General features: G+C 44.0%; 2 protein-coding genes across 3 annotated transcripts in view; both read left to right on the top strand.

Moving 5' to 3' along the window:
• Nucleotides 1-15: 15 nt before the first annotated feature.
• On the top strand, nt 16-9,727 carry uri1 (URI1 prefoldin like chaperone). The gene is made up of 11 exons (XM_042110963.1): nt 16-389; nt 1,313-1,347; nt 1,536-1,614; nt 2,405-2,540; nt 3,498-3,589; nt 4,008-4,068; nt 4,890-5,103; nt 5,834-6,080; nt 6,456-6,607; nt 7,488-7,731; nt 8,033-9,727. The coding sequence occupies exons 1-11, from the start codon at nt 318-320 to the stop codon at nt 8,213-8,215; spliced, it is 1,515 nt and encodes a 504-aa protein (XP_041966897.1). The 5' UTR covers nt 16-317; the 3' UTR covers nt 8,216-9,727.
• The window catches only part of LOC121724391 (zinc finger protein 536-like), a 29,125-nt gene continuing 9,821 nt past the window's right edge, over nt 2,145-21,448 (top strand). Inside the window, exons 1-3 of one of the 2 annotated variants that reach the window (XM_042110922.1) lie at nt 2,145-2,149; nt 10,535-10,635; nt 16,732-18,788. In XM_042110922.1, the coding sequence (XP_041966856.1) occupies nt 16,736-18,788 (2,053 nt within the window). In that variant the 5' untranslated portion in view covers nt 2,145-2,149; nt 10,535-10,635; nt 16,732-16,735. Of the gene's footprint in view, nt 2,150-10,450; nt 10,636-16,731; nt 18,789-21,448 lie in introns of those variants that run through there. The other variant, XM_042110923.1, reaches the window with a different exon arrangement.

Genomic DNA, 21,448 nt, shown 5'->3' with positions numbered 1-21,448 from the left:
GTTGTGGTTCAGATCATTTACCCAGAGTACACCAGTAGCAAACTGACGGATATGGCGCAGGGGCATCGCTGAACATCGAAGGGGATTTAATTCCGTGGAAGTTTCTGAAAAGGTGTCGGAGTACTAAAATGCATGTGTGAAATGGTCTCACTATCGGAATCTTGGACGACTACGGCATCATTGATGAATAAAACGTGGCTGGGGTTAAGGAATACCTTCCATTGCATTCATAAACATTTCTTTAGGACTCACAACCCTTGAGTTGTCTGTGATACAGATAAACAGCAACTAATTCATTTTGTTCAACACACAATAAGATGGCTGGAAGAGTAACAAGGAGTAGCGATTTAGCGCTAGATGTTGGCAGACTTCAAGAGGAACATAAAAAGGTAAAACGCTTGCCTTCTCAACTGAACGGTAACGTTACGTTAGCTAACCTTGTAACGTTAGCTAGCTATTCTGCAGCAACCAACCGAAACCTTCCACGCTGCACGCATCTCATGCCGTGTGTGTTATATATCGCCTTGTCATTGGAGTTCGAATTTTGGATTTTGGATGCAATTGTTTAGCTCTTGGTTGCCGTAAGACCATACATGATAGACGTGTGGTTATAATCACAGGTAAAGGAATCACTAGTTGGGAAGGTTGTGGTTCTAGAAACTTCCTTATCACATGTTGCTCATCATTAAACGTGGACGTTGGGATTTTCTTAACCAAGGATTCACTTTCACTTAAGTCTTTAGCTTTGCTTTAACGAGAATGTAATCCTCGAGGCATCGATGGGAAAAGTCCGAGGGTCGGTCTGTGAAAGGTTTCCACGAGAACCTTAATGGTTACCCCCCCTGAAAAAAATGAAATGATTTTTCATTCATCGCGTAAATAAACTGTAGAGAACTCACAAGTTTGGTACTCTATCATGTAACCTTAATGTTTGACATGAGGTATAAGCACTACCAACTAGGATTTGGACAGATGAATTTTCCAAGAATGTATTAATCTAATGTATTATCCTTATTGTAGAAAACAAGTTCCTAGTGCAAACGAAACTAAAGAAACGTCATAAGAAAGGTCCCATATCATCACCTTCCTAAAACAATTGCACAAGTCATTTTTTTTGCCCAAATCATCATTATTCATTTTTTGGTTAAGTTTTTTTGTTTTTCTGAAGAAGAAAAAAAGACTTTTTTTTTAGGAAGGTGACGATATGTAGGTACATTTATGCAACCGCCATGCTTTTCGACCATCTGACCCCTATAGCCAGGAAATGCATGGTAGTTAGTAAGTAAATAATCTGTCACTGTTTCAACAACAGGTGGTGAAAGGATGTGAGGGCCAGATTGAACACTGGTAAGTGTCAAACCAAATGGCTGCATTGCTTTGCATCGAGGCCATATTTCTGAAGGGGAAAAAACGTTTTTTAAATGAGTGATTTAGTACTTTAACAGTTGAAAGGAGTCGTTCATTATAAGGAGGTGGATTGGTGTCATAAGAATTTGTATATGAGATGATTAAATGTACTCTTCTCTATCTCTCAGGCAAAAAGTGGTAAAGGACTATGATTCTCTTCAGGAGCGCCTCCAAACCCTCCCCGACCAGCTGTCGTACGACATCACGGTATGTGGAGCATCAGGTCCACTAGGACATTGAGGGTTGTCTGGGATGAGGAGCTGATCTCTGGAGGCAATCACTATTAAGTGCATCCGATCCGTTGAAACCCACATTTTATCTGACTAAATTGTGAGGTCTGTGTTGCGTGTTGCCCGTCAAGCACTCTCAAATTACCCCCCATCATGCAGGCTAGTCCTTCATGATTTAACATAAGCTTGTTTGCGTCATGTTTGACTAAACTGTCAGATCAGGTATGGGTTGAAAAACAGAGCTATTCTTGTACACACATACTTTTGCAAATAGGAAAGAATTTGTCGCCGTCATCCACATACCTTTGTGTTTGCTTCCCCTGAGGCCACTAAAAGACAACCCTTCCCTCATCTCAACAACACTGCACAATGTCTTGTCTCTCTCCATGTTTAAAGCTGCAGTTGGCAAGTCTGACAGATTGAGGGGACTTAGCCAAAATTTTGAATGTTTACAGCTCTCATGCCCCTCCCCCACTACCACGAGCACCCTCTCATCGAGTTTGTGCTCTTCAGTGCGCACCAGACTGTGATTGACAGTCAGATCTCACACAGCCCTGCTCTGATTGGGCTAGAAGAACCGGGAGCTGTGGATTTTTGCAAAACAAATAACAGGCTCTAGGTGGAGGTAGAAGTGCAGGGTTTTTTCTAAAACCGGCTGATTTGTTGTTCTGTCGGAGCATAGTGTCGGTCTCAGTGAATATGATTAAAAAAAATCTTGCCAACTGCAGCTTTAACCCCCATCCTCATTTTCCCCTCTGTCTCCACAGGTACCGTTTGGGCCTTTGGCCTTCATGCCAGGAAAGCTGGTTCACACCAATGAGGTCACTGTTCTGTTGGGTGACAACTGGTTTGCCAAGTGCTCTGCCAAGCAAGCTCAGGACCTAGTGGAACACAGAAAGAAATGTGAGTTTCAGTGTGCACCTTACTTATGCATGCTCTGGTTTAACAGCAGATAGGCCTAATTTCTAGAAGCCACCTAAAGATTTAACAAAGGCAAGGACATGTTCTAGATCAATAGACACGTATTGCTTTTAGCAATCATTTAAGATGCACTGGAAAGGACTCTTGGAAGAATTATATGTATTATAATCTTCTGTGTGGATGCTACTGTTCAATTCATCAGCATGTATTTGATGCTGATTCTTAAGTGGTGCAACAGTATTAGTTTCCCTGATCCTTTTGTATATTTTTGATGCTGTTTTTTTTTCCAGTATGTGTTTGATGCTGTTATGACTAGTTTTAACACCCCTGAGAAGCACTCTCTGAGCGACATGAATGCTTCTGAAATGCCAAAGGGCAGGGGCGTTGGCGAAGGTCAGCTGTGTGACGTGTCAAACATGGCACGCCTCTGAAATGAGATACTTCTGAATACTCAATATGTGGAATATGGTGGGGTCAGTAGCCCATGTTGTGTAAATCAAGCCCATGCCGATCGCCTCAAAACAAATCTGTACCAATAGTCTAGAACTAGCCTAATATATTTGACCACTTTGTAGATTACTGGTACGTGTAGTAGTGGTCAAATATGTATGGCTAGAACTATGAAGATTACTAGTTAGTGCAGCATTTAAGGTTATTATGGATTAAATTGTATGTCCAGCTTGAGTTTGCCCACAGAGTGATTTCCAGAGCAAGATTTAGATCAAGTCTCTGTCTAATTCTGACTTGGGTTTTGCACCCTTAGCATAAATATGAAACACTGACCAAGGCTGAGGTTCTGACTCTTTAGGCTGTTCACATCGTGACCTTTTATTAACTCCTTCACAGACGTTTGGACTGCATGGTTTTGTATTGTGTAAAGTGCATTGTTATTGTTTAACTGAACACATCATTTAGTTTTTTTCCTCCTCACGGTGACAGGTGTGAAGCACACACTTGATGACTTGCACAAAGTGGTGAAGAACTTTGAAAACCGAGGACGCTTCACTAAAGACCTGGAGAAGCTCTCAGGGGTAGGTTCTTGTCTCAAAGTTTAAATGGAGCTCCCTTAAAACTTATATCTGACCTGAAACATTACTATTATTATCATTTACAATCGGCAATCTCAGTCAATTATATACTTTCTAATCCAGTTTCTTGATCTATTGCTTTTGTCCAAAAGTAAATGAATGCACCTAGGTGATACTGTTCTTGCTAGTAACGTCGTTGTCGGACTCCTTATCAGTCTACCGCAACCCACACATTTGGGCAGCCGAACTAGGTAGTGTTAGGTTCTAGACTTTTGGACGTGTCAAATGTCTCTTTCTCCAGACAAAAGGAGGAAAGGAAAGGAGTAGAAAGGGGACCCATTCACGGTGCTGTCATAGACCGTATATTTACCGTCTGGTAACGTAGTGCCAGGTCTCACTTCGGTTCCTTTTGTTTGTCCAGGGCAAAGGGGACTATGTGGACATCAGAGAGGAGGTGGTGAACGAGGAAACATTGACCAAAGGTAACGTCTCTTTATGTATATTTAGTGTTGCTCTGTTGCTTACTTATGTCTTTGAAGAGTAGTTCAGGCTGTCCATTTCCTGCTGTCATGATGTACTGTATGCAGGAACTGCAGTCTAGGCCAGAGAGGTATACTATGAAGCAAGGTTACTGGCATACCCAGGTAACTTCAGGAGTAACCGCTGACCTCCAAACAACTCATTACTTTAGAAACAAAAGCTGCTCAGTGGAGTGTTCTTTTAGAGATCAGTGGTTTCTCCCAAAGTTACCCTGGTTTGCCAGTTACCTCGCTTTGTAGTACAGCCCTCAGTAGAGTTTTTTTTTTTTTTTTTTTTTTTTTTTTTTTTTTTTTACATGATTAATATGTTAAATTATGTCTAATTCCATTCTTGATGCTTAATAATAAATGTATAATCTGATAGTAAAGTAAATATACGTCATCAGTATTCCGGTGCAGGCTGGATGGTGGAAGTCTACAATGTCAGAGTACAACAGTACGACTTATTGAAGGGCTGATAGTTACAATACAGAAGTAGATCTGAACAAGAGCTAAACACACTATGCACAATATAACAGATACAAACATATGACTTGTACTTTTTAGACGGCTATTAATACATGAAATGTCGTCATTTGATGAGTTTGTTTATGAAAGAGAGAGCATTATATTCTGTTTTTAGTGTTGTTGCTTTTCTCTTCTCTTTATTTTTTCTTTCATGGCAATTATCAGCAGGCCTGAGAAGCAGGATGTTGTGAACTGTGGATAACCGTTTGATCTCGAAAGTGTCATGGGTTTGTGTTCACACGGTCTTCTCTTGTCAGGGAAGCGGCGCCTGGCCCACAAGCCCCACTCTAAGCCCAAGATTGAGCACGTGGTGACTCTGGAGGAGGAACAGGAGGTTGAGGTCGAGGACTTGGTGGGAGTAGGAGGATATGAAAGTGGAGACGGCTGCACGGGCGTTCTGTCCGAAGAGGAGCTCTTGGCTCGGCTGGATGCATTAGAGGCTCAGGAAGAGCAACAAGACGAACGTGACCGGTAGGAGGCCACACACACACACACACACACACACACACGGGGTGAAGTCTCTGTCAGTAGTCTCACGGTAAAGCCACGGTCCCAGAAGCAACACCGGAGGAAGACCTATGGGCATTCCTAACATGTGGTCAACAGGTTACAGACCCTGATCAAGTGGCCAGACATGATGACTCATTTGTTTCTGCAACGTATGTCATGCAGCCTTCAATCCTGTTGGTAGTCTGCAGTCACCTCGTTCAGTTTTGCGTAGATAAATACTCTAGCCTATTATCACAAATGTAAAGACCACTTTTCTCTTGCCGCTGTAGATGGCCACCTCTCGTTAGGTAGCTGGTCTTTTTGTCAGTGTCCCTTATTGCCTGTGTGACCAAGGCTTTTGTCCTTAGAGCTTAAACCTCAGACTCTGTTTGTCTGTACAACTGCACACAGACCACACATACACATCATTCCCCTTTAAGGCATGAATAAATCATCAAAGATGACTATAATTCTCCACTGCCTCAACGTCGTCTCCCTGAACAGTTTATGTATCGCACTGTGAGTGAAAGTAGGTTTATAAAATGACTCACAAAGCTCCACTCAAGCTGTCTGAAAAGAATCAAAGCATGTTGGTCCTACCCACAGCTTTTATCATGGTGAAATCATACCAAAGTTCTAATCGTTCATCTACGGCATGCAGAGACCTGTCTCATTGTGAAACGGCCTCCGCCTTTTGAATTCTTTCTGGCAGGATGTGTGACAGCACGGACACAAATGGGGAGGACACCTCGTCTTCCTCAGAGGAGGAGAAGGAGAGGGAGGTCACGGGCGAGTCGAACAGCAGCCCTCCAGAACATTGTGCGACCACCAACACGCACAGCAGCCAGGTCAACGGACTCTTGCACACACACCCTGAGGAGGAGGAGGAAGACGAGGGAGAAGAGGACCCCAACGCTCTTCCCACCATCTACTTTTCTCACACCGTGGAACCCAAGAAGGTCAGGAGCTAGTTAACTGTGTCGTATAGATTTGTTCTAACAGGGGAGAACCGTTCCACTGAGAACGAGGACCTTGTCGCTTTCAGTAGCAAGATGGATTTCAGTTGTTGGGATGAAGCTCTCAATCTTAATCCTAAATTCATAAGTTTGCTCTATGAAATCAATGTAAGTATCACTTGGGAAGATATCAAGGCCTTTCGGGGGGTTTTTTGGTTGTAATGATGGTGCCATTAATGAAGTGGTGGATTACATTACTGTCGTATGAGGGAATACATCAACACATTGGATCCTGAGACTTTTTTGTAGCGTCATGTGTCCTCTCTAATCCCAGGAAGTGCTCTAACCTGGTGCTCTTCTGTCTTTACTAACTCGCAGGTGCGGATCAACACAGGGAAAAACACCATGCTGAAGTTCAGTGAGCGGAAGGAGCAGAAGGAACAGGCCAAGAAGAAGAAGAAAAATGGCAAAGCCAACAACCACACGCGCCGCGAACACCACAAGATCACCTCACCAGCAGACATTTACAGGTGATCCAGCACACTAACCTGCATGCTCTTGCGGCCTCCTACTTTTCGTCTGAAACACATTTTCTGGTCTTGGACACAGTCACTCTAAATCTCCTTAAGAGACTTGAAGACCGGTGCTTGTTGTCTTTTCGGTGGATTCTCTTGAGAGTTTCATTGCATTGCTCTTTAGGATGCTGTCCAACGTGTCATTTGTTTACCCTTTTTGAATTGTTATGCCACCAATTCTATCCATCTTAGGTCATCTTGTCTATCACTGGACTTAGACCAGTGATCTTGTGCATTGGCAACAGCAATGCAACTAAAAGCTGGGATTGTTGCAAGGGCAGCCTAGCCTGGGTGTTCCCATGCTGCCTTGCGCGCGATTTGATTCACGCTGCTAAGGCAGCCTGGAGACCATGGAGCAAATTTTCGCCTGAGATAGGGAACCAATCACAGAACAGGGGGGAAAGCAAGACGATGATGAGCTATGCACAGACGCATTTGATAGACATCCGTGGCACCCAATAAACGGATCTGGGCATTTTTTTCAAATACGAGAAAATGAACATTTGGTTCCCAGACCACGTCTCATTGAGAAGTGGTGGCGGCGCTAGCCAGGCTAAGGGCAGCCAGTGTTGATGCTTGTGGTCACATGTGGTTCAGACAAGCTCTACATGGATCTGGAGAATAATATAACAAATCGCTATCACACCTTAGATGCAACACTGGACAAAAGTTTTCAAAAGTGGTAGTACGGCTCATTCAGTTGTCATCCATTTACAGGTCAAATATAATGTTTGTGATTCTGCTTACAAATTGACAGTATGTATGCTAGTCTAGTATGTCTGTGTTAACTTATCTGTGTGTGTGTGTGTGTGCACATGTGTGTACACAATCTCAGGTTGTTTGTGGATGTGGTGAATGGCGAGTTGATCCCACGCAAGTCCATCCTGAAGTCTCGGAGCCGTGAGAACAGTGTGTGTAGCGACACTAGCGAGAGCAGCACAGCTGACTTCGAGGAGCGCCGCTCAGCCCTGGGCCGCACATTCAGCCACGATGACGTCATGTACAGCGACACCAGCGACTGCGTCACCGAGGACGACAGCCCTCCTGGCATCCCACTGCATGCTGGGAGCCGCTTCGAGGTATGAGGGCGGAGACCTGGGGGTTACTGCGGTGCTGCCGAGACATTAAAGCGATGGCAAATGATTAGGCAAATAGTCTTCCTGTATAGGACAGCAAATGTTACTTTTTAGGATAGAGAAACTTCAAAGACCCATTTAAGAATATATTTTCTTCCCTCACTATAACGTTATTTATTAATGATGGCATTATATTGAAATGCTGTGCACAATCTACATTCATTTTGCCCATAGTGTCTTTCTAAATGCAGTTGCTGTTGTAGGTTCTTGCTCATATTGGTGTCATGTTTGCATGTGTTTGCAGGCCTTCTCTGGTACAGTGGTGGAGAAAGACCCAATGCCCTCCTCCATACCCCATCTGACCTTTGCCCCGCCCGCTTTACCCACAATCCTTGAGCGCAAGTCAGAGGAGCTGTGCACCGAGACCCCTCAGGAGCCACCCAAGCGAGTGTCCAAATTCAAAGCTGCCCGGCTGCAGCAGAAATGAGAAGAGACACACACACACACACACACACACACACCTTTTTTCTTTACGCAGCCCTCAGCTCTATGCCCCTGTACTCTTTGATCCTCGTCATCCACCTCATGTAGGCCTTTTTCCATTTCGCTTTACCCATCCTTCCAGACCATGTAAGCACTGTAGTCATGTTTTCTGACCAAACTGCCTTACAGCAGGTCTTTCTAGATGCTTCCAGTCATTCTAACGATCAGCTCAACCTATTGCCTTGCTGTGAGAGAGAATAATAATAAGGCAAGGCGATGGCTTTCGTCGGACCGATCTCCATAAGATCACAACCCTCTATGTGTGTTTCCTCACCCTCGGCTCATAGTCTTTTCCATCTTAAAAAGTGCATGTTCCGATCCTCTGTGTGTTTCCTCACCGTCGGCTCATAGTCTTTTCCATCTTAAAAAGTGCATGTTCCGATCCTCTGTGTGTTTCCTCACCCTCGGCTCATAGTCTTTTCCATCTTAAAAAGTGCATGTTCCGATCCTCTGTGTGTGTCCTCACCATCGGCTCATAGTCTTTTCCATCTTAAAAAGTGCATGTTCCGATCCTCTGTGTGTGTCCTCACCATCGGCTCATAGTCTTTTCCATCTTAAAAAGTGCATGTTCCGATCCTCATCCGTACAAGACACTAGAATGCCATGATTCATTTCTGTGGCGGTTTTGCTGAACAAGCTTTGTTTCTCACTGTAGTGGGATGTCCCACCGTCAGTGACTGGTTGTAATGTTCACATGTGAAGCTCACTGAGGAGACTAGGCTGACCGTCTGATTCCCCACCACCATCACCATTTCCAGAGGGCCTTTCTATGTGTGAGCGGGCAGTGGAAATCGACTGCAATATCCCTTCTACTCCCCTACCCCTCAGTTTCTCTGCTCTCAGCTTTTGTAGACCAGTTTTGTAGAAGACAGTAGTTTTGTACACTCACACACACAAACCTGACATTCTTTCACGGATGTGGAGATGTTCTGTATCATATTGATGTGTTTTATTAGATAGTAGGTAGATCACGCTCTTCTTGCAGCTTCTGTGCTGGTGTCTGACATATGCAATGTGCTGCTGTCGCCTTGCTGCTACGCCTCCCTGCTCTTTTCAGCTCTCGTATATGTTACCCTACTGTAGAGATGGAGGTGTTCTTTGTATAAGTAGTTATTTTTGCGCCCCAAAATCCTGAATTAGTTTATTAACAATAATAGTCTGAGGGCGATAATGAATTGGCCAAGCCCCGGGATTTGTATTAACACAAGGTTTGTTATGGGAGATTCACGAAGTTGATATTTTGTTGTGGGTTTTTTTTGTATCCTCTACACTACGTTTCTGCTGATTGATAAGACAATGGCTTCAATACCAAACAGCCTCCTTGCACCCCTTCTCCGCTCTCTCCTAGTCTTTTGACCATTTTGAATGTGGTGTACACCAACTCTGTTATGACTGAAAAAAAAAATTGTTGCTGTGATCCGGAGAAGGACAAAAAATAAATACTTTTTGCTGGAAAGATGATTTGATTGTCATTGAAAACAAAGCTCCTTGTGCACCTCAGCTCTTTCTGTTGTGTTTTTTCTGTTGTTAAGATTTATGATTACTGTCATTTAGCAAAAATTGGATGCTAAGCAACCGCTCTAAATAATGACAGATTTAATGTGATGCCATGACTTTGTAGAGGGATCAGTACATTAAGGATGTTTTGTTCGCTTGATCGCATGCTGTGTATCGTGAATAACTCGTAGGTGAAATTGAGTAAGCCATTTTCAAGGCAGAAAACTGAGTTGGTCAATGCAATTTGCTGTGCTATTTAGGGGAGCGGATGTTCAGCAACGCTTGACTGCTATGCTGTTATGTGGAACCCATTGGAAACCAGTAGGCAAAGCCTATTGACTAGATCACTCCTGGACAAACATCTGCATTCATACAAAGTTTTTTTTTTTTATTCTGTAATTGATGAATTCAGTGTCCTTATCCTTAATAAGATATGAAGGACTGTGGAGGAGATTAATAGTATGGTGAGTAAAACAAGACATGGGTTAAAGTTGTAACAACATTTTCTGGGTATTCCTTTTCCAGATATCTTAGGGAGCATTGATTGTTTTTTGCCTCCTGGGTGAATCATCTCAACCTTTCCCCTTTGTTAATTATGCTGCAGTACATATTTCAAACCACAGGAGGGAGTTTGGCTATATCAATATTTCGGAATAACAGAAAATGGTACTAGCATATTACACAATTCGTCGTTTTGCGAACCGCCTCCTGTGCTCCTCACTAGAACAGACAGAAGTTGAACATCACAGGTTACAGTCGGTGAAAGGAGCTGGTGTCTGTCGTTGGAGATCTTCAGGTGGGATCGCCAAAGGACATCTTGAAAGTGGGAAATGTGTCCGGAGCATCACTTAAAGTTTCATTCGCAAGGTAAGTTGCACGAGACCTAGGCTACTAGCCTTTTTTTTGCAAGTTTTAAAGAAGTTTAGGAACAGATTATATTCGGTAATTTTTGAGGGAAGTTGAATGGTCAGAATCGTCACAGTAATTCCAATAGCTGAGATTGTATATAATATACTACTGTTATTTGGATAGGACGCAGTAAACAGTGCTGTCGCAAAGCTATTTTGACGGGGAAATGCATGCACTCTTAGGCTATTGAATCACGCGCCAGTTATTAGGTTTTTATTTAATGGGAATAAAGTTGTAAACAGACTCGTATAACGTAACAGAAACGCCGTCGATGGCCAGTTTCATATTTTCAGTCATAGCCTATTATTAGGCTATTTTTCAGTTAAACCAAAGCAGACCCCAGTTTCCTGACAGCTTGCTGTAGCCGACCGCTACGAGTGTAATGAGAAATTATGGGAAGGTCACATGGTGGAACGCAGGTGCAGCCTGCGTTTAAGATAATGTGATTTATCAAGGTTGTGGGCCTGTTATTCGCAACAACAAAAAAATCCGTTTTACCCTTTGACAAGAGTGTGCACAGTTCATCAAGCCTCTGCATAAGACCAGAATAGGAGACTAATTCGCCTAATGTTAAAAATGTAGGCCTAGGCTACAGAAATGCTTTTAGACATGCCATGATTAGGCTAATTATTTTCTTTTTTTCAAGTGTAGGCTTTTTTTTTTATTACATCTATATGTTCCAGGCCTTAAAAAAGTAAAGAAACAAACATAGCATGTGCTGTTCGGTTTACTGCCATGAAACAGATCTCCGGTGAGGCAATTGCAAAATCTCTCTTTGCCCATTGAAGTTTTTGTGTCGTGCCTAAACGAGTCCACTGTTATCCACTGCTCTCAACATGGTTCCATGGAGGAAGAAGAGAAGGAATGGTGTTCTCCCGTTGGGATGTCTGAGTTCTCTCTCTCTCTCTCTCTCTCTCTCTCTCTCTCTCTCTCTCTCTCTCTCTCTCTCTCTCTCTCTCTCTCACTAATGTCAGAGCACAATTGGATACTTGTGTTTGAGCAGATGTTGCAACAACCTCAAAACACATGTAATGCCTTATATGAACGTGTAGGTTTGGTGTTTCACAAACAGATATGTGCAATTATTGAGGTAATGTGATTTAGACACAGAGGTACTGTAAAGGACTGCATTTTAAGTACATGTATAGGCTACTAGCAACCCTTACTGGATTTACAACCAGGTGATGAACAGATTAATTAATCAGATTAATCAATTGAACAACTCTGACTTGTGAGTGTGCGAGAGAGAGAGAGAGAGAGAGAGATCATGCATCTGCACATAGTCATTTCTCTTTTTTCTTTTTCTGTAAATGCCTCAATCTGATAATGACATTTCCTTGAATGCCTCCGAGTCCTTAGAGCTAGCACCAAAGATAGCACCTGTGTACCAGAGTTTTTTTGGGGGGGTTATTGGCTCTGGGTACAACCTGTTCTACCAATTAGTTATGCTCCTTCCAGAGTCATCACCATAAAGGTCAAGAGGACTGCTAAAAGGCACTTAATGAGAGCTGAACAGGCAAGTTATTGCTGTGCAGGTGAGGATGCTATCAGGAATATCTCCCCAAAGCAGCTTTTGAATAAAGACAGTAGATAAGAAAACAATGCAAACAATACAACATCTTTCATCTACTATCCAATTTTATTGAGTTAATCTTTCTAAAGTCACAACAGTAAACACACTGAAACAAACTGGCTTGACCATTCTCAATAATTACTGTCAAGGCTTGAAAAGTATGGATAAACTCAGGTTTCATAAACAGTAAAATTATGTGTACATGCAGGATGGAGATGATGATGAAGTCTTGGCAATCCATAGCTTTTGTCAAAGTAATGAAATATCTTAATACAACATTGAGATGATTCAAATACTGTGTCCCACTTCTTCTAGTGTGTATTTTTAAAGGCCACAGACAGTAAAATATATGTTGTTACAGTGTGTAACCATCAACTAATAGGTCTATTCAAACAGTTGTTCAATCTACACATAGCTCCATCATCCAACCACTCAATGTATCTTTCCGGTTGGTGTCAACTCTCTTTTGTCTTTTTCAATTTCACACCATTGTGTTTGATGATGACCTTAGCAACTGAGAATGAAGAGTAAGATATAATAAGAAAACCAGCAGAGAGACTTCTCTCTGCCTGAAGTGCAATGACACATGTCACTGTACTTTAATGGATTCCATATTTAGATTATTGTCAATAGCTATGTATCACTCCTTTTCTTTCTCCCATGATGCAAGCCTACTGCATTCCTAAGACAGCTATTCACAGGTAGATATATCATCATATTTCTCATAGTTGTCTTAAACAGGTTTGATCAGGTAATGACAATAGATGTCCTTGTGCAATCACACCGTACACTGTCATTCAGATTTAATATTAAAAGACTGTAATGCAATAGCAGAATGGTTGTGTGTTTTGGATAGAACCTACATTTGAAAAAAAAATCACTTCTTTGTACTTGAGTCTAACAGACTTAATATATTGAAAATATGATGATGAAAATATTCACACAGCCTTTCATTTAGTTTCATTTTTTATCCATTGTTAAGGGAGGAGAGTTTTAGCTCTTGTAGGGATTATATGCGAATGACGTGTAGCTATGCACATTCAGCATTCATATAAATTAAACATGGGGTCCACCCATTATTGCAACCAATCCTCACTTCACAGATACGGTCACTGGCAGTTCAGAAAAAATGAGCTCAAAGAGAAAAAAAAAGTTGTCCTGCTATTTGTGTCCACACTAATGCAGATACATATAGAGATCTCAAGCCTTCTGACACAGCCCTGTGGTGGAAACGGGAATCCAGATGATCTCGTAACACAACACTTTGTTTATTCGTGGCTGTTTTGCCCTCAATGTAAGACTTCTTTGTTGAAGACAGTCACGCATAATAGATAAAACTGCGATCAGAGACAGAGAGGCAGTATTGAGTGGTGTGTTTGTATGGTTTGTGTGTGGTCTCACAGAGCAAGGATTATGATCCTACAAAGAGATGTTTGGATAAGGGCCTTGGCCTGAGAGGAGGCGAACATATTTAATCTCGCCTTGTGACAATAAACATCTGGTTGAAAGCAATACATCACAACAGACAGTGGATTTAACGTGGGATATGATATTTGAAAAACATTTAAAAGGACTTTTATGCCAGATGGAAATAATATTAGCTAGAGAGAGAGAAGGAAGGGAAAGTAGTGAGAGACAGAGAAGGAGAGAAAGAGAGAATGAAACAAAGGCAGATGAATCAATCTGGCGGTGTAATTGCATTTCCATGAGTGAGACGGGATTTGGTGATTTTCCTGCAGTGGTATATGCCTATCCTGACAAGAGGAGCAGAATCTAATCAGAAACCCTAATGAGCTGATTGGATGGAGAGGGAAACAAATTACTGACACCCTAAGTAATATTACTCGATTTCTCACAGATAGTCACTCACATCTGTCATGTTTATCAGCACATGGATGGTGATGATGTACAATTTACATCCAGGCAAGAGTGTGGCTTTGCAGTGTAGCGCTGCTTACAGTTCACACAGTGTACAAAAGGACACACATATTCAACCCAGGCAGAGAGTCTCACTCCAGAATATGTCTAGCCCACCCTTTCTTTTCTGAAATCGCCTGTCTTAAGTGTCAAACGCAGACACCAAACATTATTCTCATCGCTGATTTTTTGTTTGAACATATATATTAGTGTTTGAATATGTATATTTGCCCAGCAATGAGTATAATGTTTAGTACAGTATGTTTGACACTTAAGCCCATATTTCAAATTGGGGCCCTTGATGTTGTATGCCTGTTAAAAATGGACTTCATTACTCTAGTGATCATACATCTAAACTATTATCTTGTTTACAAAACTATAGGAGTTAGAGGGCGCAATTGCATTTATAACAAAAAAACATAGTTTGGCAATCAGACATGAGATGCCAATAGTAATCCTAGAAGTCCTTATGGGGGGTGGGGCTCATTTTACAAAACTTGGACTTGACATTTGAGTTAAATGAGGAGTGCTCTCTCTCTGGCACTACAGTGCAGAGGATGCAGCTGACTGGCAGCCCTGAACACAAGACATGAGCATCCGAATCAGCCGGTGATTGATAAGCCGTAGCTCCTGATTGTACCCACCGCGCTCCGAGTCATCGGGGAGTCGACTGGGGAGGATTAAAGTGGGGCGCACCTGCCTCTGACAGAGGATTACTCGCACCCCGCTGATGTGCCGTTGCGTCACACACCAAGAAGTGTTGGCGAGCTGTGAGGGAACAGCTGCTGGAGTCTTTTACCAACGATGTCTACTGCAGGTAGATCATGCTAATGCGGGAGCAGTTCAAAGAGCCGGATCTCTTTGGTGGTAAAACAGGGACAAAGTTGGGAGTTTGAATCTGATGCGGTGTAGTGCTGTCTCAGATGGAGATATGTCTCAGCATCAAGGTTTGGAGAACGAGGTCATCAGTGCAGAAGTTAGTCATCGCTGCCCACATTTTCAAGTTGGGGAAAATTGTGTCAAAATTGCTGAAAACCTTTGGTGCCATGTTAAAATGAAGCATTCTTATTCCGGCCCTCCCACGTGCTTATCAATATGTAAACTTTGTAACTAATCCCAATCCTTAAACCTAACCCCTTGAAAATGTGGTATCAATATGTACTAACATAGAGAAATATACATTATTACTGAAAGAGGTGCCGAGTTTTGTTCTCTGGCTGTGGGCTCTTTACTTCTAAATGAGCGTACGGGGGGGGGGGGGGTGTGATGAGAGGTCGGTAGTGACAGCTGAGACTGACCCCTGTCCAGAGAACTACAGCTATACTTAGAAGATTAATAGAGGAACACAGTGACCCTTTTCTGCTCTTATCAGGACCCACGGGATAATTATCCATTTATACTCCCCCCCCCTCCATTCTCCTCCTCCTCGTTTCGCTCTCCCTCCTCCTCCTTTTCTGTATCTCTCTTTTCCTTTTAGTTTGATTCCTCTCATCGTACTGGCCTGATATGTGTTGCATGCTTTAAACTGGAAGCGTTTAAGGAGCAAGATCTTAAGATAAAAATTATCTAAGCTCTACGTACGATGAGGGAAAAGGGGGGGAAAAAAACAGGTGTCCCAGACAGGAATACGGAAGAAAGATAGAGGAGCAGGAATGAGGATATAAGTGTTGAGTTATTTGCCTGTGTGTGAGGGGATAGGCCTGTATTCGAGAGTCAACTCTCATCTCTCAACTCAGTCACATGTCTACTCAGACCAAGTGCCAAACACTATGTAGTGTAGTAGTGACAGTGTTCCTCAAACCCATCTTTGCTTGTTTAATTGTTAAAATGTGCATAGTGTATTCATGACAAATGTATTTCCTAAAAGTAGCCTGGAAACAGAAGCCTACATCGTAACATTCCTATTTTCCTGATGTTGCTAGAAATAGCTTTCTGGAATTTTTTCACTTTGTCTACCACATTCTATTGCCAACTTACACAGTCTCTTCCCCTCTCTCTTTTCCCTCTCTCTCTCTCTCTCTCTCTCTCTCTCAATGGCCCTTTCTATTTCTCATTATAAAGTGTAGGAGCTTCCAGCTGCATGAATGTGGGTGATTTCATGGCCTCATCACGTAATCAGTGTGAGAGTAGAAGGATGAGGCTACAGGAGAGGCAGGTGGTCTGGTGCTGATTAACACAGATTCACTGCTCTACGGCACAACCAAGGAGGCGACGTATGCCCTGTGTCACACACACCTGCACTAGGGATAAACCAGTGGAAAATTACAAAGGGCCGCTAAGATTTTAGGGGACTGGATTGTCATTGAAAACAGTGTGACTATGCTTGTTAACTTATATGGAGGCAGCTGGGACTATTTTTTTTTTCAAAGTTCCCTTCTTGAGTAAAGAGTTCTTGCATGTCCTGTATTAGTTGAAGCTTTGTCTTTGATTTTTTTATGTTGCTAATTCTATGGTGGGCTACATACATTAGGACATGATGAAAATGGCTGTGTTTAAATAGAACTGAAGTTTGAGGCGTCTTCTCCTGATATTAAAACCCCAGTTTTTTTTTTTGTCTTTTTCAGCAGGATGGAGGGACTGGACATGTACACTGTGGAGTCTTCCCCTGTGAAACAAACTGTTTCCGTCTCATCAGTCACTGAACATCCTCTAATCCAGAAGAAGGACCCGTTCACCATGCTGGCCAGCCAGATCCGCTCTAACACGTTCAATATCTCATCCCTCTTGGAGGAAAAGAGCTTAGCATTGGACAGAAAAAATTGTCAGCCAATCAACATTCAGATGGCACTTCTAGCCAATCACTTGAGTTGTGACAATCTGGGCATAAAGACATCAGAGGCCTTCACCAGGAAGACAGACCACCATAATTTCACGGGAGACCAAAAACATCACGTCACATCAGGAAGAAATAAAGTTAGAGATGACTCCCTTCGAAACAGGAAGTATCCTTGCCCTCTGTGTGGGAAGCGCTTCCGGTTCAACAGCATCCTGTCCCTGCACATGCGCACCCACACTGGTGAGAAGCCGTTCAAATGCCCATACTGTGACCACAGGGCAGCACAGAAAGGCAACTTGAAGATCCACCTGCGCACCCACCGCCTGGCCATCCAGAGTAAGGGCTTAGGACACGACAGGGAGGAGAGCCATCTTCTGCGGGAGCTGGAGCAGCGTGCCGTCACCAGAGAGAAGCAAGCAAACTGCACAAGCCCACCCAGCAGCACCGTCTTAAACTACAACTCCCAGAGTTCTCCAGGAGTTCTCTGCGATGGGAATCCGAATCCATCACAGTCCCGTCCACATTCAGTTCCGTCTATTCAGGAGCAGCCGCTCCCGATCCAGCAGCAGATCTTCCGATGCGGGTTCTGCAAAGGAAAGTTCCGGAAGCAGGAGGAGTTGGAACGCCACATTCGGATCCTGCACAAGCCCTACAAGTGCACCTTCTGCAAGTTCGCCGCCGCCCTGGAGAGCGACCTGCTGCAGCACGTGGACAAAGTCCACGTCGTCTCGACGACGGCGACGCCGCCATCCCCCCAGGTGGTGTTGCAAAAGGATATCAGCAAGGAGCAGAGTCCCACGCAAGCCTTCCGGTGCGAGGTGTGCGGCCAGGCGTTCAAGCAGGCCTGGTTCCTCAAGGGCCACATGAGGAAGCACAAGAACTCGTACGATCACAGCTGCGGTGTCTGTGGCCGCCGCTTCAAGGAGTCCTGGTTCCTCAAGAACCACATGAAGGTGCACCTCAACAAGCTGGCCGCAAGAGGGACCCCGCCGGGACATGGACGCGCGTATGCCACCCACATCGGCAACAATCGAGAGATCCCCTGCAGGCTTCAGTCACAGTTCATCTCCAGGCTGCACAACGAGGTTCTCCTCGCCGTTCTCTCGGAGAGGCAGAAGGTTCTAGCGGAGGCAGGGATTGAACTGAACAGCCAAAAGGTGCTGGAGAAACTCCTGCTGCCAGTAGCTGGACAGAATCACAGTTTAGCGGCAGAGGACTCACAGCCAGTGGTCACAGACCTACCAGCAGAGAAGCCCTCACACTCGCAACCACCACACAAACCTTCTAAAGTGCTGAACGTGGACCATGGGGGCCATACGCAGGGAGAGGAGCTAGCTGTAGGGTTGTATTCATACGCAGACCAGCTGAGTATGTTGCAAAATGACATAGAAATCACTGAGAACCTCATGATGAGAGGTGAAGTGGACTGCTCGGCAGAAGACCCGGTACACAATCAAGTGGTCAGCGGAAGCTGGCGTCCCGACAGAAGCAGCAGTAACGTGGGCTTCAGGACAGCGGTTTCCGGCCGCTGGGGAGGCTGGACGGGGCGGCCCAGCGAGTGCCCGGACTGCGGCCGAGTCTTCAGGACCTACCACCAGCTGGTCCTCCACTCGCGGGTACACAAGAAGCAGCGGCAGCTGAGGGGACAGGAAACTCCCTCCGGCTGGACGATGCTGAACGGAGGCGGCGGTGCTCCCCAAGACCGAGCCCAGCTCCTAGCTGCCTTCAGCAAGCCAGGTGAACCACAAGGGTGCCGCGCGACAGATGGTAATGCTGCACCAGGAGACCCCCCCGCAGAGGACAAATCCAGCCAAGCTTCCCCTCACTCCTTCATTCCATATGCAGGTAAATATTGCCACATCGGATAGCTCGCTTGCATTAATTCAGCAGTCATGAACACATTCGGTATGAAAGATAACTTTTTGAAACCTGCTGGGGGTCACAAATCAATGACATTACTGTTACCATATTCCTTAGAAATGAAATTTATGGCCACAGTTGATGTGGGTATAACGTATCTGTGATGAGTGATGATTATATTGATTAATGTGCGCATGGCACAGGGATGCATATTTGTCAACCCTGAGGGAAATTCACTGCAGACATTCCAGGCAGTCTGCGCTGTGAAACTAATTATCCATCTGCTTGTTTAGCACATAACTCTTGCACACGTGTACACACACACACACACACACACACACACACACAAGTGAACCCACAAGCAGTTCAACACCGACGTGACCATGAAAAACTATCTCCCTTTGAATGCCACAGCTGAGACATTTCATCCCCAAGGACTTAACATTTTCTCCGTGCCATGCAGACTATACACTATGCTCCTTCTGCTTCAGGGTATTATGTTACTTACTTACAGCAATTTGGCTGCGTTTCTCTTCGCCTATGCGCATCACAATAGTTTAGTCTCACATAGTTACAGGTATGTCATTGAACTGACCTTGACTGAAATCTCCACAGTATGTATTCGGAGCCCCTGTAGGGGTTTCTCTCCGCTAGCGTAGCGCATAATCTCAGAGTTAGCTGATGATCACTGTCAGGTAATCACTCCGAGTCTAGCAGTCCATCGCCCACCCCCAAACATCTCCACCACTCACACACACACACACACTCACACTCTCACTCACACACACACACACTCACATTCACACACACACACACACACACACACACTCTCACTCTCACACACACACACACACACACTCTCACACACACACACACACACACACACACACACACACACACACACACACACTCACACACACACTCTCACACACACACACACACACACACACACACACACACACTCACTCTCACACACACACACACACCTCGCAGGCGCTTGCGGGCACTCGGGCACTCTCCTAATGCCCCATCTGTTCGTCCGCTTTCTCTGATTTGACAGGAGCCACCTGGTGATTCCTGTAATTGTTTGACTCGGACCACCTGGTGGGTCCTTTAAATGATCATATTCTTCTGTTCTGTCTCTCTCTCTCTCCGAGCACCACCGGGCTGGACTCGACTGGACACGCTCTGTTTCCTACTCTTTCTCCGAGTGATGTTCGTTTAACGCTGAAACTGAGTCTGGGGTTAAACGCCTCACACATTTAGCCTGGGAAGCAGACAGATCAGAGAGCTCAATGCATTGGCTCTGGGAATTGGTCTGCTGTTAGCCAGGCTACCACACACCATCATATTAGCTAAATGTGCAAGTGTATTGCTATTGTTATGTTGCAGATTTGTTGAACCTATTCTGTACCTATTCTGACTGCTCAGTCAGAAAACATTCTATCAACTGATCATTTATAGAAGTCATTAACCACTCTGTTGGTGCAAATACTAAAAAACTCAGTATGTGGTGTTGTTTTCAGTGTGTGTGTGTGTGTGTATGTGTGTACATGTGTGTAGGGGGAATGTCTTACATATTTACAAAGATAGGAGTGATATACCTGACCTCGAGGGAAAAAGCTAAAAAGCTGTGTTGGCAAAAACGAATAAATTGCCCTCTGCAACAAAACCACTAACCCCTCAGCTTGGCAAACAAAGGGTTACGAAACCGCATGAGCAAAATGTGGTTAACATGATAACATTGGAAAGCTGAGGGAAGACATCTACTCTTGAGAGGTGGGGACGGCTGGTGCTCAGAAGTGGATCTCAGTGTAGCATTGTTTACTATTAGCTGCTCAGTAATCCATGCCAGCGTTGGATCACATGAATATTATCCATCGCTGAATGTTGCATGCACAGTCCAAGCTGTCCAGTTCCTAATTGTGTATTTTGTGTGTGTGTGTGTGTGTGTGTGTGTGTGTGTGTGTGTGTTTGGGGGGGTGGGGGGGGGGGGGGGTTGTTGATGGAAGACCAGGCCTGGTTAATATTTTGTGCGTGTTATTTGATTAGCGTGTTATTTTTTAGCTGTTCATTTATGAACTTGTTTATTCTCAGCTCTAATGAATGAATGGAGGTACTTTGGTCTTTTAGTAATTTGATCATTTGCTAGATGATGACATGCTTGATTGTGTTTTTTATTGTGAAGTAGATGTATTCATATAATTTGGAAATATTCATTTCTGAGCTGATGGGATGAATCGGACAGTAGTTAACTGGAGAACTGTGTTAGGCTGGGAAACCTTCTGTGTCGCCACACCGTTCCTTCTGGTGCTCTTTGAAAGGGTTCAGTTGTAGTCGAGGAACCCGAGCCCCTAATTTCAGCAAGGTTGTTTTTGTTGTGCCTGTGCAAATGTTGTGCTTTGGGGAGAGGCAAACAACACCTGGCTTGAAACGTTATTTCATCATCTCCCGAATGTCATTTGCCTTAATTGACTTGGAGTCGGCCCAAATGCAGCTCCAAATGCGTGGTCTAATTAAAATAAATAATATACGCCATTATTAACATCAAAGAACATCTGGCACTCTGGTTCTGTATGCAGCCCATGCATGTGACATACTTTGAAGTTGTTTTATCTCGAAGCAAGAAGTTGTCCACCATCATC

Source organism: Alosa sapidissima, chromosome 11 (assembly GCF_018492685.1).
Source record: "Alosa sapidissima isolate fAloSap1 chromosome 11, fAloSap1.pri, whole genome shotgun sequence".
Lineage (NCBI taxonomy): Eukaryota > Metazoa > Chordata > Actinopteri > Clupeiformes > Clupeidae > Alosa > Alosa sapidissima.
Note: the sequence above shows the minus strand (reverse complement) of the source record. Positions and strands in the feature narration are given on the sequence as shown.